This window comes from Rhinolophus sinicus, linkage group LG06 (genome assembly GCF_036562045.2).
Source record: "Rhinolophus sinicus isolate RSC01 linkage group LG06, ASM3656204v1, whole genome shotgun sequence".
NCBI lineage: Eukaryota > Metazoa > Chordata > Mammalia > Chiroptera > Rhinolophidae > Rhinolophus > Rhinolophus sinicus.
Genome location: NC_133756.1, coordinates 71,078,123 through 71,094,580, shown reverse-complemented (window position 1 = coordinate 71,094,580; position 16,458 = coordinate 71,078,123). Strand labels below are relative to the sequence as shown.

Genomic DNA, 16,458 nt, shown 5'->3' with positions numbered 1-16,458 from the left:
TTGGTTTAACAATGGGAACCAGTTTTCACACAGTGTTTTTTGTTTTTTTCCCAACAAATGTTTATACTGTAGATTGCCACCCTTTTGGAATTGTAACAAGCTGTTGTCATTAATTTTGTAATACTTTCTGTCCCTAGAAATGTTACCTGACATGTTTATGTCACTGGATTGTAATGTACGCCACTCATTCAATAAGTTTCTTTTTTTTTTTTTTATTTTAGGAGAACATATTTGAGAAACAAAAGATACAGAAAAATAAGCAATTGAAAGTTGAGGAAACTTTCTTGATATGAATGAGATAGATTAGGATCTCATTGAAACCGATTTAGAAATCATCGGTTCCATGATATTTTCGGTGGAAGATTTTTATTTGAAAACACTGTAGCATGTTCACATTTGCTCTGAGTTTGCTAAAAGCAGACTCGAGACTGGTGGGGCCATGGCCACCTTTTTTATCCCTTCGCCGATTGTATCTCTTCAGCAAGGGACTTGAGTGCTTCTGTCCTTGATGCTGACTTAATGCAGGGGTTAAATCTGGAATCTGGCGCATCACAAAGTCCCCCTGTTATATAGAAAGAGGGATTTTAATCAAGAGAATTTATGTGTTCTGTTTGGAGAATATGTTCATATTCTAATTTCTTAATTTTAGATGTTGTGTGGGTTCTAGTTCTGGTTTACTTCATCCAGCTTAAAACATAACTTCACTATAATCCATGGAAGAAGATTTGGGGGCTCGGCAGACCAGCTTGGTTGTAGTTGTGGTTGTTTCAAGTCTGACGTGAAACGCCCTCCTCTGTGTTCATCGCAGGCCTGGGATCCCTTTACGGAAAGCAGAACAGGGGCACCGGGGACCTTCCACTGAGCACAGGCACACCAGTCCCGGGCAGTGGGCAGTGGCTGTGGACCCGTTCTACACGTAGCTCCACAAATGTACATGGAGTCATGTTCTCAGTTTATTTTCACTTCTGCTCGTTGCAGTGCAATCATGTCAGGCTCACTTGGCCCAAGCCGAATGAAAGCAATTGTAAAATTCTAGAGAAAGCTCATATATGGCACTGAAGCAGCAGCCTTTTGTATGTAAACAGAGGAAGCTTTCTTTTCTTTTTTTTAAAAAGAAAAACAACTTTATTTTGAAATAATTGTAGACTCACAAGCAGTTATAAAAACAGTACAGAGCAGCCTCGCGTACTCATGACCCAGCTTACTCCAAAAGTGACATCTCACGTAACTGTAGTGTATCATCAAAAACAGGAAATCATTTGGTCCAATACAATGAATTAGACAGCTTTTTGTTGAAGAACTGAAAAGTCCTTTTCTCATAAGATTCAGGAAAAGCTCAGTTTGTGTGTAAAAGACCTTATCCAGCATAACTGTACAGCGTTCTTACCTTAATGGAATTCCCATTAGATGAGAGTTCTGTGTAAACATGAAAGATAGGCATTTAATAGTAAAGAAAGGGAAAGATCAGCATTCTGTAAAAATGCTTTTAAAAGCCTGGTGAAAATTTAAAATATAGTCCACAAATTTTGGTTCATGAATCTCCCTAGATTTGCCCCCTTTCTCAAATTAATAAGATAATTTTCAGTTAGCAATATTTTTGCAAAATGGAAGAGTGTAATATGTAAGTTTACAGCAGAAGCTTTTGCTTCCATTGACACACATGAAGCTTTTTCCCCCAGTACAGTATTCTGTGTTTCCTTCATGTGAATTCTTTCTTTTAGGAACTGAAATATGGAGATGGGATGCAGATAGTTCGGAGCAGAGAACTGGACGAGTATTTTGCTCAGGCCAATGACCAGATGGAAATTACTGATAGCTTGATCAGAGAGATGCGACAGATGGGCCAGCCCTGCGATGCTTATCAGAAAAGGTATTGCCCAGGGAGCACGAATGCAGGCAGGCCTCATGAAGAATGTCGTACACCCGGTTACACTCAGTCCCACGACTCAAGTCTTCCCTTGGAGGAGGCAGATATTCCCAGGGAAAGTCTCGCTTACTTGGTATTCCACAGCTTTCTGTATCTCTAATACAAATTGACTAAAACTTGACTTCATCTTTTGTGGAATCACAAAGCTGCTGTAGGAAGAACTGAACAGACATGCTCAAAAGAGTGTGCTTATTTTGAAGAGCTGAGTTTGTTATGAGTTGTTAACTGTACCTCCCTTGAGAGGAATAGCAAAGGCCTTTGGCACAGCATTTGACATTTAAGAATCTAATGTCAAGTCAAGCTCAGGTTTAATGGAAAAAAAAAAAAAATGACTCTTAGAGTTGAAAATGCAGTGTAAAGCAGAGGTGTGTAGTCTGATTTTGCTCTCAAGGTACCCGGAATTTTGATCTCAAAATTCCTAGGGTGACTGAAACTCATGAGAAAGTGAAAGCTGCTCCCAGGTTAGACAAAGCCAATGACACTTGTAAATTTTTCACATACAAAAACTTAAATAATATGATGCTCAAAGACTGAAACATCATAATATTTAAGTTTTTGTGTGTGATCAAGATTCAGATCATGTGGTAAAGAAAAATCTTCAAAGAAAGCATTTGTGACCTCTCTACTGAGACAAAGGAGACTCAGAAAAGGGGACATCTGCCCAGCACATGTTTTCATAGGCTGTTTTCCTGCCATGGTATAATGGTTTTCCTTCCCTTTCAGACTGCTTCAGCTCCAGGAGCAAATGCGAGCCCTGTATAAAGCCATCAGTGTCCCTCGAGTCCGAAGGGCAAGCTCCAAGGGTGGTGGAGGGTACACCTGTCAGAGTGGCTCTGGCTGGGATGAATTCACCAAGCGCCTCACCAGTGAATGTCTGGGGTGGATGAGGCAGCAGAGGGTAAGTGAGCGGCTTTCAGAGGGATGAGGGCTGGTTCTCAAACCTTCCAAGTCTGTGTAGGCCAGAGGTGTGGAATGGGGCAGGGCCAGCCTCAGTGGTCAGGCCATAAAAAGTGTTCTGGACCTCAGCTGGCAGCAAAAAACATGCTGATTTTGGAATTTTTCTCATATGTAATTTGAAAGTGGGCTTCTGTTTTGAAATGAATGAAACTTGACAGTTTTTCTCCCCTGCTTGTGTGGCTTACAGAATCAGCCTCATTGCTTAGTAGTCATACTTTATCACTCAGGTAATATTTAACAGGTGTAATGTAATTAGGTTTTGGCTTTTTACCTCTTACTGTGCACAAATGGAAAATCTGTTGTGGGAGTTTATGTGCTAAAAAACTCCTCCATTGTTGTCCTGAGTGGTAACTGACCTCTCCTGTTACTGATAGGTGCTTAAAAAAAGAAAAAACACGTTGTGGAGGCTCAAAATGTTAACAAATTTGGAGGAGCTAGAAACAGTAAAACTGGATATTCTGGTTTGGGCTCATTAGTTGCTTACCTTATATTTCTGAAGTGTCAGCTGTCTTGTTGTGCAATCATTATGTCACTGGTGTGGGAGTGAAGTAAAGTAATGGCAACCGGAGTATGTACTGAGGCTTTCGCTAGAACCGGAGTTTCTACAAAGTATTTTTCAATGCTAATTACTGTTTTGTTGTTTTATGTAGTAATTATGTGCTGTAATGAACAGGTGGCAGTAGAAATATGCCATAATCATGGAGATGGGAATTTTATAATGAAAACCTGATACTAATGAACCATTTTCCTCTTGAGAAGGTGGATATGTTAGCATGATAAGTTGTGGAGAGATCGTTTGTTGTGCAATGTGGTTGTGGTTGTAAGAAATACTGGTTTTGTTATTACTTGTTCTGGACCAATTTAGGAGTGGCTGTAAAATTTCTTGACCACTAAAAAAGTTCTGTATGCGTACTTTGCTAAGTGGTGAGGCTTATGGGACTAAACATTGATTCCTTCAGTTAACTTTTTAAACCACTTATTATAAGGACTAGATAATATTACAGAAATTAGGGCTTATACAGGATCAATGTAAGTTATTGTCATGCGGGGTCTCTGGTCCTGCTCCACGCACAAGAACACAGGACATGGTGAGGCCAAAAAGGAACAACAACAGAGCCATAGATAGGGGAGTCATACCACTATATTCTCGATGGTGGCTGGTCGAGACACAAAACAAACATCCGCCAGTACCCCAACAGGGGTTCTTCCTGCAGCCCAGTCTCGCTGGCGGCTGGGCAAGACACAGGAAGTAGGATCCACACAATCCGCAATCCACCCACCATTCACGCTTGCTAACCTCACTTGCTGGCTGCAATACGCCGCTTGCTTCTCTGCCAACCAACCAACCTCCTAGCATAGCCACAGCAGTTGTATTAGTGGCTAATGGCCAGTTGGTTACAGCTGATGGCCAACTAGTTACAGCTGATGGCCATCTACTACCCGACCCAGCACCTTTCCGTGTGAGGTTGAGAGCCAGGAAATTGCTCTCTAGGGCTCTGTCCCCACAGTTATAATCCCAGAAACCTAAATGCAAAAACTTATTTGCTGTTTTCAAATTCCCTTCTAATCTTTTAAAAATTGAGGTACAATTGACATAGAATGTCATATCAGTTTCAGGTGTACAACATGGTGATTTGACATTTGTATACATTGCAAAATTCCCTTCTAATCTCTGAACACACATTTCTTGAGCATTTATATGTATTGGCACCATGACCAAAAAATGAGGGTTCAAAAATTATGTTCCAGGGCCCTGAAAATGAATATTATGGAAGAAAACAAGATATGTACACCCAAATGCCAAATTTCTCTCCAGAGCAGAGTGGGATTAAATGCTGTGTTTGAGCTGTAATAAAATCCTGCTCAGGTAGGAGTGGGGGAGGGGTGGCACTCCAGTTCCTGTGGAATGGAGAGGTCCAAGGAAGGTGTGGTGGGGCTTGAACTACATGTTAAGGGTCAGCAATGTTAGGTGAAACAACCTTTGAACCAAATTATGAGACGTCATATCCCTAATTTCTTTTTAGTATGACAGTTATGTAAAACATCAGCTTAGAATTTGTCACTTTCTGTGTTCATGCTGGGTGTAGCTTTGTAAGAATTTCTTTGTAGCAAGGGCTCAACATTTTTAAATTTTGGAAAATGGCATTACTATACGGACTCAGTTTTCCTTTGTGGTGGTGGGAGCATTTTCTAACAGATGCAGCTGATGAATGATGCTTTTTGGAATAGGTATCCCCTATGGTTTCAAAAGAACTGTGCAGTTTTATCACTTACTGCTGGTTGTCTCTGGGATTCTCTCAGGCCCCTTTTGTCTTACCCCTTTTCCCCCTAAGCATAGCTTGCATTCTTGCTCTCACTCCCAGGAGACTGAGCTGCAGGGCCCCAGCTGATAAGGGAGTGCTGTCCCCAGCAGTATAATCAGTGGGCAGTCACACATCTCTGATGCCAGGGTTTTGTGTTGTTGCCCTGATTTGTGTTTCTGCTGATGGATCAGTCAGATACTATACACCTGGCTGGTAATGAGGGGCATGAGCCGGAGCCTGGTCATCTCATTGACTTCCCAGGGCACGCACCTGTTTCTGTGGAAGCCAAAATGAGCTGTGGGAGAAAAGGGTCAGAGTCCTGGGTAAATTTCAGTCGTCTGACTCTGAAATGGCTTCCCTTTCTGAAAGCTTGCCAAGTATATTGGAACATGGATGTGGCTTAGAACAATGTGTGTTATGTTCTTGCTGCAATAGCAGACTGGAATGTTTGACTTTGGCATGTCTAAGAGATGACACAGGTGATTTGGAAATTTACATGAGCTCAGGCAAAAGAAAGACGAGATAACAGACTTGACACAGTACGAAATTCGTGGCATAATGTGTTTGATTCTTATTATGTGGCATTCTTAAATTTGAAGGAGTGGAGACTCAAAATAGAAAGTTAGATTTAGTGTTTAAAAAGCTAATATAAATCCATGATCTTGGTGTTGCCAGCATTCATTGAAATTCAGGCATTGTGTATACATAGTAACTTCTCTTTGAAATGAGCCATAGGGAGGGAGTTCTGCTTCCTGAAAGGTAATAGTAAATGCTCACTTTAAAGATACATTAATCTAAACAATTTAGAGAAAAACAACAAAAAATACTTTTACATTAGTTATTTAGCTTGGGAAGTAGGATGTGATTGAGCTTAATGAACTGTTTTTGGTGCACATTTTAAAATGACTGACTATAGAAACTTCTATCAGTATTTTATAACATACAACATGTTGGATATAGTACAGAGACAGACACACATACTATGCGCATGTACACACACACCTCTTGCATGTGTACATGTAGATTTTTTTTTTCTTCAGAGGACATGATCTAGGTTTCAAGGATCTCTTTTTCTGCATCCTCTCTCCTCAGCATATCTTGAGCTGATGTCAAACAAGTTGAGGGAAGTATTTGGCAACCCCCATTAGATATTTGGAAATGCCAAGCCTTTAAACTTTTTTGGGGGGGGGGTTCAGTGGTGAGTATTCACATTTCCAGTTTTACCGGAATGGAAGCTGTGTATGTCCCTTGGCCCTCTGGCCCCTGATGCTGTCGGTGAGGGGAGGTGGGTGCATGGGATTCGGAATGAAGGGCTCGCTCTTTCCCTCGCAGGCGGAGATGGACATGATTTCCTGGGGTGTGGACCTGGCCTCCGTGGAGCAGCACATCGGCAGCCACAGGGCCATCCACAATGCCATCGGGGACTATCGCTGGCAGCTGGACAAAATTAAAGCCGACCTGGTACTTTGAAATGTTTCCCTTTAGTGGTTTCGGAAAGCGTACTGCAGGATTGTGCGTAATGACTTGATCCCAGGCAATTTTGTCTGACACATTAGTCTATGATTTCTTTCCCCACAGACTGGAAATTTTTAAAAATCCCATTTCATAAATGGGGAAGTGGAATCCGATAGATCTACTAGAGATTAACTCTCGAGGCGGGGGCAGTTAAACAAAAGGCTAAGGGAATACAGACACTCATTCGTGTGCAGTTTGTAAATGAGTATTTTTTGGGGTGGTAGTTCTTTTTTGCAGAAAGCAGAGCATCTCTTCAAATAGAGAAAATCCGACAGTCATACAGTTTTATGTCCTTGGTGAATCCTTTTTTATGTGGTAATTAAAATGTATTTCTACTGAGGGAAATTATGTTTCATACTGGTACCTTCCATTTGGTAAATGAACTGACTTGAAGCTGGGTTGAGAATTACAGCATAAAATATTCATCTGATTTTAGGTGCTTGATTTCCCCCAGATGTCTATACTTTTTTTTTACTTAGAACCGAGCTATTTACTACTCATCCTCCTTTCTTCCGGCTTTCTTTTTTGCCTTACTTTTGTCCACCTGAGTATCTGACCAATTTTCTCTAAGATCTAGGGAGTCCTAAATTGTATTTTTAGACTTTTACAATTTTGTAACAAGTTGGTCTTTAAATGACAGTGAGCACGCCTTCACTCTGTGGAGATGGCACTGCCAGGCCAGGGAGAGTTTGTCTTCAAACCATCTGGGGAGATGGCCCTGTAGGTAAACGATTTCATAGAGCGAATCGTCTTTCTATAGAAGGATGTGAAGTCAGTATCTGACAAAAAGGAGTTTTATGGGGGCTGCTGTTTCTATACAAACCCGCAAGGGGAATGAAATCATTACCTGCTCTTTGTCTTCTAGCGTGAGAAATCTGCCATCTACCAGTTGGAGGAGGAGTATGAAAACCTGCTGGTAAGCCAACTTCTTTCTGAGGTTTCTGTGTTCAGTTCAATTCAGTTCCATCCATATGGAGCACAGTCTGGGGGTAAGGTACGTTCCAGGTCATTGGTATACTAATGACCCTGGAAGTACCTGGAAATATACGTAGGGCCTTGTAGATGCTAATGTCATTTCTACTGCTGTGTTTCCTTTAGAAATGAATTTTAAAAGAATTTTTTTCCCCCTGAACACTGTACCTTGTGCTGTTCTACTTGCAAGTTAAGGGTCACATAAATAGCACTTGTCAAGCACTTGCAGTTAAAGCAATAAAGCTTTTCCACTTGAGGATTACAGCCTTTTTTATGAGGTATAAGCACAAATAAGGCTTGTTTCCCTTAGACAGAGGTTTACTAGACCATCATCACCATTTTGTGATGGACTCGGAATCAATTACTTGATTCATGAGAAGAGATATTTCCATCTTCTGCCTATTTGTGCCATACTATCTTCACTCTTCAATATTTCCTTATTGGAAGTGACACTATTTGAATAACATGGCTAGTAGTGACACAGTAGTTTTCATATTAGGTCTGGTGTGTGACTGACTGATGGCACCATTAATTTTTGGGCTGTGAGAGAGGGCAGAAAAAGCTTGATCTATCTTTTTAAGAATCCCATTTCCCCCTTTGTAATCCAAAACTAATCATTGAACCCAAACATCATCTGAATCGAGAGTCTTCAGGATTAGGCTGTTCAATGAATCTAAAATTGCTCCCTTGTTCATCGCAAGTTTGGATGGTCCTTTTCACATACCAGGTGGTCAGTGAATACAGGAGGTTAACCTTTTACTGATTCTTGTGCTCTTTTTGGTAAAAAGGACCATGTGGGTGTATCCTTGAAATTTGCATATTGTTATCCTAACGCTGCTTCTGAACGTCCTGTGCAGAAAGGGTCTTTTGAGAGAATGGATCACCTGCGACAGCTGCAGAACATCATCCAGGCGACGTCCCGAGAGATCATGTGGATCAACGACTGCGAGGAGGAGGAGCTGCTCTATGACTGGAGTGACAAGAACACCAACATCGCTCAGAAACAGGAGGCCTTCTCCGTAAGCTCCCCCTCCGCCCCCTTTCCTTGTAGGTGCTTGCCTCGAGGCTGTTGCCTTGGAGGCCGACAAGGTGACAAGGTGGGGATGACTGGACTGGTAATAATTTCATCAGCCAGTTGTGATTCAGCCTGTGTTAAAATGGTCGTGAAAAACCACTCCTTTCTGAAAGCTTTTCAGTGGACTTCAGAGGAGTAATGCGTTGTTTAACATCCCAGGAGACAGTGGAGGGTGTAAGAATGGGTTCACTCACATATCCCAGAGTGTGTGTACCACAGTAGCCCAGCGGATTAAAACCTGGAAGTAGAAAATCTCAGTGTCAGTTGTGGCTCTGTCACTTGACCTGTGTGAATTTGGACAAGACGTGTCATCAGTCTGGCCTTAGCCATATACCAGATGATTTCAAACATCCTTTCAGGTCTTAAACGTCTTTTCCAATATTAAAAATGCGATGATTTTTAATGCTAGGAAAACATAACAAGATTCTTTGGCATTGTTCATTTCCATAATGCAGTTTTGTATTCACCTTCCTTTAAATACGGTGGGAGTGATGGAAGACCAACGGTGACTTGCTCTGAAGGATTTGTTTTTCTTCCATTCACAGATACGCATGCGACAACTGGAAGTTAAGGAAAAAGAGCTCAATAAGCTTAAACAAGAAAGTGACCAGCTTGTTCTCAATCAGCACCCAGCTTCAGACAAAATCGAGGTAGGCTCCTTGAGATTTACGTTTTTATTAGGGAAAACAAGGGAAACTTTTCATAAAGTAGGACTATACAAATGAATGCTTCTTACCCGTCATAAAGACACAACAAGTTTATTTTGTATTTTGGGGTCAATACCCTAGACTAGGGGTTGACAATCTTTTTCTGGAAAGGACCAAATAATAAATATTTAAGGCTTGCAGGATATTTGGTCTCTGTCAAAATTACTTAACTCTGCCATTGTGTGAAAGCAGCCATAGCTATACGTAAATGAATAAACGTGACTGTGTTCCAATAAAATTTTATTTATAAATGCAGGCAGTGGGCTGGATGTGGCCCTTGGGCTGTAGCTTGCTGACCTCTGCCCTAGACTGCCATCTGGGGCTGTGCTCACGGCTGACATTAGCTGGTAGCACTGGTATGTTAAAAAATTGGTTGTTAAAAAATGTGAAATAGTTCCGTATCAGTTGGTAAGAATCACTGCCTTAAGTCTCTCCAGCCCTCTTTGTGGGTGCCTTGGAGCTCCCCATCTAGCTCCTGTACAGCAACAGGGCTTGGTGCAGGGGAGGAAGGAACCCTGCTCCAGTGTCTGTTCTGATTGGTCAGTAGTCATGTCATTTGGGTGAATACTTTGACTAATACTCTTATGGTATCTATTTGTTAAAACTGGTATTACACTTGAATTTCTACCATACCAGAAGTTCCCTGTTGGGAAGTTCTGTTTTTAACTTTTGGGAAAAAGTTTGCTTGATTTGGAATTTGATAAAAAGTATTTCATAGCTTTCATTCAGGCTCACATATCTACCCAAGAACAGATGCCTCTATAGGGCTGAGTGGTGGTGAGACAGCTGATGTTTTCTTGTTTCCAGGCATATATGGATACTCTTCAGACACAGTGGAGCTGGATTCTTCAGATCACCAAATGCATTGATGTCCATCTCAAAGAGAATGCTGCTTACTTTCAGGTTTTTATACTTAGTAATGATTTAATTGTCTTTTAGGTCTTAATACCTTATCTTTTGAATGTGTTTTTAAAAGCACCGAAAATAATCTTCAAAATATTGCATAAATTTATTTGCCATATAAATTTATTTGCAATATAATTTGCAAAAATCTTTATTGATTTTTAGTTTAGCGGAGTATAGATTGGTAACCTGGTTATCAATCCCTCAAATAGTCTCTTGTCATATCAGTAAATATACTTCCTTCTGTAATGCTTTCTTTAGCTACCTACCAAGTAGATTCTTAGCGAAGATCGTCCTTGAAATAAAACTACTGGATGATATTGCTCATTGAGTTGCTTTTCACTGACATGGGATCACTCTCATCCTTAATAGTTTTTTGAAGAGGCCCAGTCGACAGAAGCCTACCTGAAGGGCCTTCAAGACTCCATCAGGAAGAAGTACTCCTGTGACAAGAACATGCCTCTGCAGCGTCTACTGGAGCAGATCAAGGAGCTAGAGGTATCGTCTCAGACCCAGGCCCTCGGCAGCCTTCCGCAGGAGAGATAAAATGCCCCCACCAACGCAGTTCAGACCGCAGATTTGCATGATTGTACAGAACAGCGTATGCCCAGCTCAAGCAAGCATTTTCTTCATCTTTCAATGGCATTTCTCAAAATAAATTTCTTTACATGCTTGCTACCTTTGAAAATGACTTTTGCTTAAGTAATTTCTATTGCTCAAAACAAAAATGGAGAGAATACTGATTATAATACCTAACATGAAAATTCCTCTGGAAAAGAATACTTCAAGTTTTATCAACATAAATGTCCTCTTACACAATGATATTCTTTTCCTGTCCACTTAATTCATGGCTGTGCAGCTTCTGGAGTCACTTCTTATGACAGGTTCCCATAGTCCCTGAAGATAGATGAATTTGTGGTTTTTAACAGCTAATGCAATTATAACAGTATCTCATTTGTAATGTCATAGTAGCTATATTAATGTCATTTGAAGATCTTATCTAAAATTCACAGAGTATCTATGTTAAAGTATGATTTTATTTGTAATTGCAGAAAGAACGAGAGAAAATCCTTGAATATAAGCGTCAGGTACAGAACTTGGTGAACAAGTCCAAGAAGATTGTGCAGCTGAAACCACGTAACCCAGACTACAGAAGCAATAAGCCCATTATTCTCAGGGCTCTGTGTGACTACAAACAAGACCAGGTGTGTACTCGCTTATTCAGAGCAATACACAAGCTTTCCCTTCCTCTTCATACAGATTTTTGCCAGTCAAGAGAGCAGAATTTAATCTAGATTTCAGTGAGCACCATAGTAAGTGTCTTTTCTTTTGTATACAAAGCAGCAAGCTGCAGCAGCTTTGTTCTGAATTACATGATAGTTGTCAGTAATCAGGACACAGGGTATTTTTAAACCATTCAATTTTAAGGCTTACTACTTCTAATAGGAAAAACTTATTTATCTGTGATCACTTATCTTTAAAATACTGAATATAGAAGAAATGAGAAAGATGACCAGTATGCTGGATACAAAGTGAGTGTCATTGCAGATTTTATGCAGTAATTGAGCATATTAATTCTGCAGGTTCTGTGGTAAACACCGGCATTTATATAGAAAGATAACTTGTTTTTAGTAATCATTTATTATTAATTATTATGAATTCCCACAGTTCTACTTTCTTATAGAAGCTATGGAGGATTTAAGAAATATAAAATGTGTTTAGTTGATTAGATAAATGATATAAAACAGCGGAGTTTATTCTACCATGCAGAAATGTTTTAAGAGCTTTTGTGTGGAGAAATAAGAAGTACGAGTTGAAATGGAGATTGAAATACATAAATATCAAGGTTGTTACGTTTTACTAGTTAAGATACTTGTCGTATTTTAAATACCCATTTTAAGGAGCTATATAGAGTTAATTTAGAAAAGAAGCTATTTAGGTGCTGGAGTTAATTTAGAAAGGTACTTTTCTGAAGACCTGATACCAGAACTTTTTTATTTTTATTTTAAAATTTTGAGCGCAAATGAATGAGACAAGTGACTCCCTCACACTAAACTCTAATACATAAAACATGAACTCACAAACATAGAAAAGCCGTGGATTGAGTTTTTGCTTTACAAAAGGGCTTTTCACTTTATGGATGGATTCCCCAGGCTACCTTTGGAAAGTTACTTCACCTAATTCACTTTATACACACCTTTCAGGCTCACATGTATTATTTAAAGCATCAGTGTTGCTGGGTTATGTACAGATTATCTTCATGTGAGGAAAAAAGAATAAGATAAAAAGCTCAAACAGTTTGCATGTTGTCATCTCTATTTGTATCGTTGAGAAGAAAGATACAAAGGTATACTCATGCATAAAGCCACAACATGGATGGGGTTGCTTGCCTTACAGAAAATTGTGCACAAAGGGGACGAGTGCATCCTGAAGGACAACAACGAGCGCAGCAAGTGGTATGTGACGGGCCCAGGAGGCGTGGACATGCTCGTTCCTTCCGTTAGTCTGATTATTCCTCCTCCGAATCCCCTGGCCGTGGACCTCGCTGGCAAGTAAGTTGTGGAAGTTTCTAGTAGCCATGACGTGAACGAGAGTGGAGAGAAATAGGGCAAATGCTTCTAGAAGACACTTAGACACACGGTTCCCTGTGATAACCTCACACCCCAGGGGAACCTCACGAAGGTCCCTTTACATTGTCGTACAATCCCATGTTAAAGATACTATAGTTTTTAAGGGAGGATGAAAAGAATGACTGTAGGAGCACTGGACTATATAATTGCTGTTACATACTTTAAAGGCATTATTTCAAAGCTCTTCCCTTCTTAGACCATCAATAATTTCGCATGTAGCCACAAGTATAAAATGCCCCATATCAATATTTGCTCGTCAATAGGTGGAGCGTTCATTTTACAGATGGTCCATGGCAGATTCTTCTAAACCTTCAGTCATGGAAATCTTCAGCCACCTTCAGAATAGGGAGGGTTGCATAATGAGCCCTGTATGCTAATTTCTAAGCTCATTCCCAACCGCTTTCTCCCTGGTGTCCCACGCAGTCAGTAGTAGACTTCTGTCAGTTAAAAAGTGTGTGCTGCAAACAACACACAACAAAAAAAAACATAGTATTTTGATCAAAATGATTTGCGCTGTCTGTACTAATATAGGTCATTGAGAATGTACTTTGGGGGAGTACATCAGTCCAAATGCCTTGAAATGTTCAATGTTTTGCAAATTATCCATTTGCCCCTTACTCTCTTAGTTCGTGTTTTAGTTTTTTTGTGAGTTTAGGTAAGCATGGCCAGGTTTCCCATTTGGGATACAGTCTGACAGCTGTGATTTCCTTTTGTGCTGCCTAGGATCGAGCAGTACTACGAAGCCATCTTGGCTCTGTGGAACCAGCTCTACATCAACATGAAGAGCCTGGTTTCCTGGCACTATTGCATGATTGACATCGAGAAAATCAGGGCCATGACTATTGCCAAGGTAGGTCCCCAAGACCAGCCAGGCTGCCTGGAGGAGGCGCCAGGCTACTCCCTACCCTGCATGCTTCCACCCGCAGACCTTCTAGCGGTGCAGCTGATGCTGTTGTAGCTCATCAAGAGAACCAGCTCAGCCTGCCATAGAGGTTCTGGCCTGTCTGACACAGAATGGGAGGAATTCACATGTAGCTGGTTATGAGACAAATTAGTTACCTGACAAGCTGGTAGTACCTGTGGGGAAGGCATGGGGTCCTATAGTATTCTGGATTCTATTCTCCTTAGATGTAATGGTAAGTTAGGTTATAAATTACTGACTGGATATCACAGAAGTAAAAGAATTCTTGGCTGAACACCAAAGCTTTAGTTACTGAAGATCAGTGGTTATCAAATTGGGGTCCAAGAATCCCAGGTGAGGGGACTGTCTTGGGATGACTAGGGTGGCACTGAGGAGAGGGGCATGAAATGGGTCAAATTTGGCTCCCCTTAACCTTTCCTCTTTTTAGTCAGAGCATCTGCTTTATGTTTGGAGCTTCTGAATACTTCCTTTGAAGAATAAAATTGTGTAGCAAAAGAAAATTGAGAGCCCATTGCTATCCCTAGGGGCAATCTCTACCCCTCAAAGACCTTTTGTATTCCCATGGTCCCAGGGTGAGCGTTGCCTCAAGCCCCATCTAGCACAGGGTACTTTCCAGCAAACTTTTCCCTGGTCACACTATGGGGGCCACCATAAGTCACTTCTACCTGGTTTACTTCCAGCTGAAAACAATGCGGCAGGAAGATTATATGAAGACAATATCTGACCTTGAATTACATTACCAAGAGTTCATCAGAAACAGCCAAGGCTCAGAGATGTTTGGAGATGACGACAAACGGAAAATGCAGTCTCAGTTCACGGATGCCCAGAAGCACTACCAGACATTGGTTATCCAGCTCCCTGGCCACCCCCAGCACCAGACAGGTTGGTCTGCAGCATCCTTCTCTTTGTATCAACCCTACATGCAGTTTCAGTACAAAGGAAGTCGTTGGCATAAAACTAGTTTCAGAATTAGTTCTTTGAAAAATAATGTGTCAAAAGTCATTTATGTATACACTAAATTTTCTGAATCAAATCAGAGGAAGTAGCTATACTATTATGGAGTGTGGATTTTTTTTGAGGCCTAACACCCTTCTAACTAGGAATTCTCTGATTTTTGTGGTCCTAACATATTTTCACAGTAACCACAACTGAAATCACTCATGTTGGTTCCTGCCAAGACGTCAACCATAATAAAGTTATTGAAACCAACAGAGAAAATGACAAGCAAGAAACGTGGATGCTGATGGAGCTCCAGAAGATTCGCAGGCAGATGGAGCTCTGCGAGGTCAGAATGGCTCTTAAAAACATACTTCAGGCTGACCAAGGGTCTTCTCACCATATCACAGTGAAAATAAATGAGCTGAAGGTAGGTATCCATTAATATTTTGCCTGATTCTCAGTATACTTATATTTATCTGCAAACTAATTAAAAAACTTCTTGGTTTAAATATTTATAGGCAAGAAACATTGATTTTCAAGAAAACAGGATTTGGGCACAATTTCCTTTTTTCTTTCCCATGCTTCCAAATTTATAGAAGTTCATCAAGCTGGGGATTAAGCCACTTTTGTGTGTTGCTGAGTCAGGCTACAGGGTTCTTCCTTTGTGCTATATCTTCCTTTGTTCATTTCAAAAGTTTTCACAAACAATAATTTGGCTTCTGCCCAAAACAACCTATGATATGGGTTAGACAGGTGGAATTATCCTTACTTATGGACAGGAAACTGACACTAAGAGATTTGGTAGGTGAAGTAAAGTCTCAAAGCCATCGACAGAGCTAGGACTACAGCCCAGGTGTTTCACTTAATAGCTCAGTGATCTCGTCTGCCCAGACAAGCCTAGGCACTATACCGGAATGTCCCAGGTATATATTCTAAGTAAGAGGGTCACAGTTACACAGTGCTGATCAGGCCTTCCTGAAGAAGGAAGTGAGGGTCAAGTCAGTCTCTTGCTTGAATCCTTTACATTTATTGAACTTTATAAGGACAAAAATGATCGTAAGAATGATACAGCTAAATCAAAAGAGCTTTCCTTCTTTTTTGACAGAGTGTGCAGAATGATTCTCAAGCAATTGCTGAAGTTCTCAACCAGCTTAAAGATATGCTAGCTAACTTCAGAGGTTCAGAGAAATACTGCTATTTACAGAATGAAGTATTTGGGCTGTTTCAGAAACTGGAAAATATCAATGGCGTTACAGATGGCTACCTAAACAGGTAATCCCAACTAATGCTGATCTCAGGTATTTTGCTTTGTTTTAGCTTCACTTTGTCAGACTTCATTTGCTTTATATGTGTGGCTTGCCAGAGCCTTTGCCTGACAGTTTCTCTTTTCACTGGAGGCTTACTTACATTCTTCTGTGCTTTTGAGAAAGGATCTTCTAGCCAAGGGTGTTAATTTCACTGTTCTGCGATCTAATGTATCTTACAGCTAAGGTATACTCTAAGGGCCAGAATTTGGAATTCTTCAGTTAATGCAAAATGGTGGTCTGAAACATGACAGAGGGAAAAAAAATACGTTGCTCCTGCAGCTTATAAACTAGGCAAAATAAA

General features: G+C 40.6%; 1 protein-coding gene across 3 annotated transcripts in view; it reads left to right on the top strand.

The window, feature by feature from the left end:
- Positions 1-16,458, top strand: part of DSP (desmoplakin) — a 41,180-nt gene that overhangs the window by 12,873 nt on the left and 11,849 nt on the right. For all 3 annotated transcript variants that reach the window (XM_019745418.2, XM_074335259.1, XM_019745417.2), the window contains exons 3-16: positions 1,722-1,870; positions 2,651-2,825; positions 6,520-6,648; positions 7,568-7,618; positions 8,532-8,693; positions 9,295-9,399; positions 10,264-10,359; positions 10,732-10,857; positions 11,412-11,564; positions 12,757-12,911; positions 13,713-13,839; positions 14,592-14,793; positions 15,051-15,277; positions 15,956-16,122. In XM_019745418.2, the coding sequence (XP_019600977.2) occupies positions 1,722-1,870; positions 2,651-2,825; positions 6,520-6,648; positions 7,568-7,618; positions 8,532-8,693; positions 9,295-9,399; positions 10,264-10,359; positions 10,732-10,857; positions 11,412-11,564; positions 12,757-12,911; positions 13,713-13,839; positions 14,592-14,793; positions 15,051-15,277; positions 15,956-16,122 (2,024 nt within the window). The remainder of the gene's footprint in view (positions 1-1,721; positions 1,871-2,650; positions 2,826-6,519; positions 6,649-7,567; positions 7,619-8,531; positions 8,694-9,294; positions 9,400-10,263; positions 10,360-10,731; positions 10,858-11,411; positions 11,565-12,756; positions 12,912-13,712; positions 13,840-14,591; positions 14,794-15,050; positions 15,278-15,955; positions 16,123-16,458) is intronic.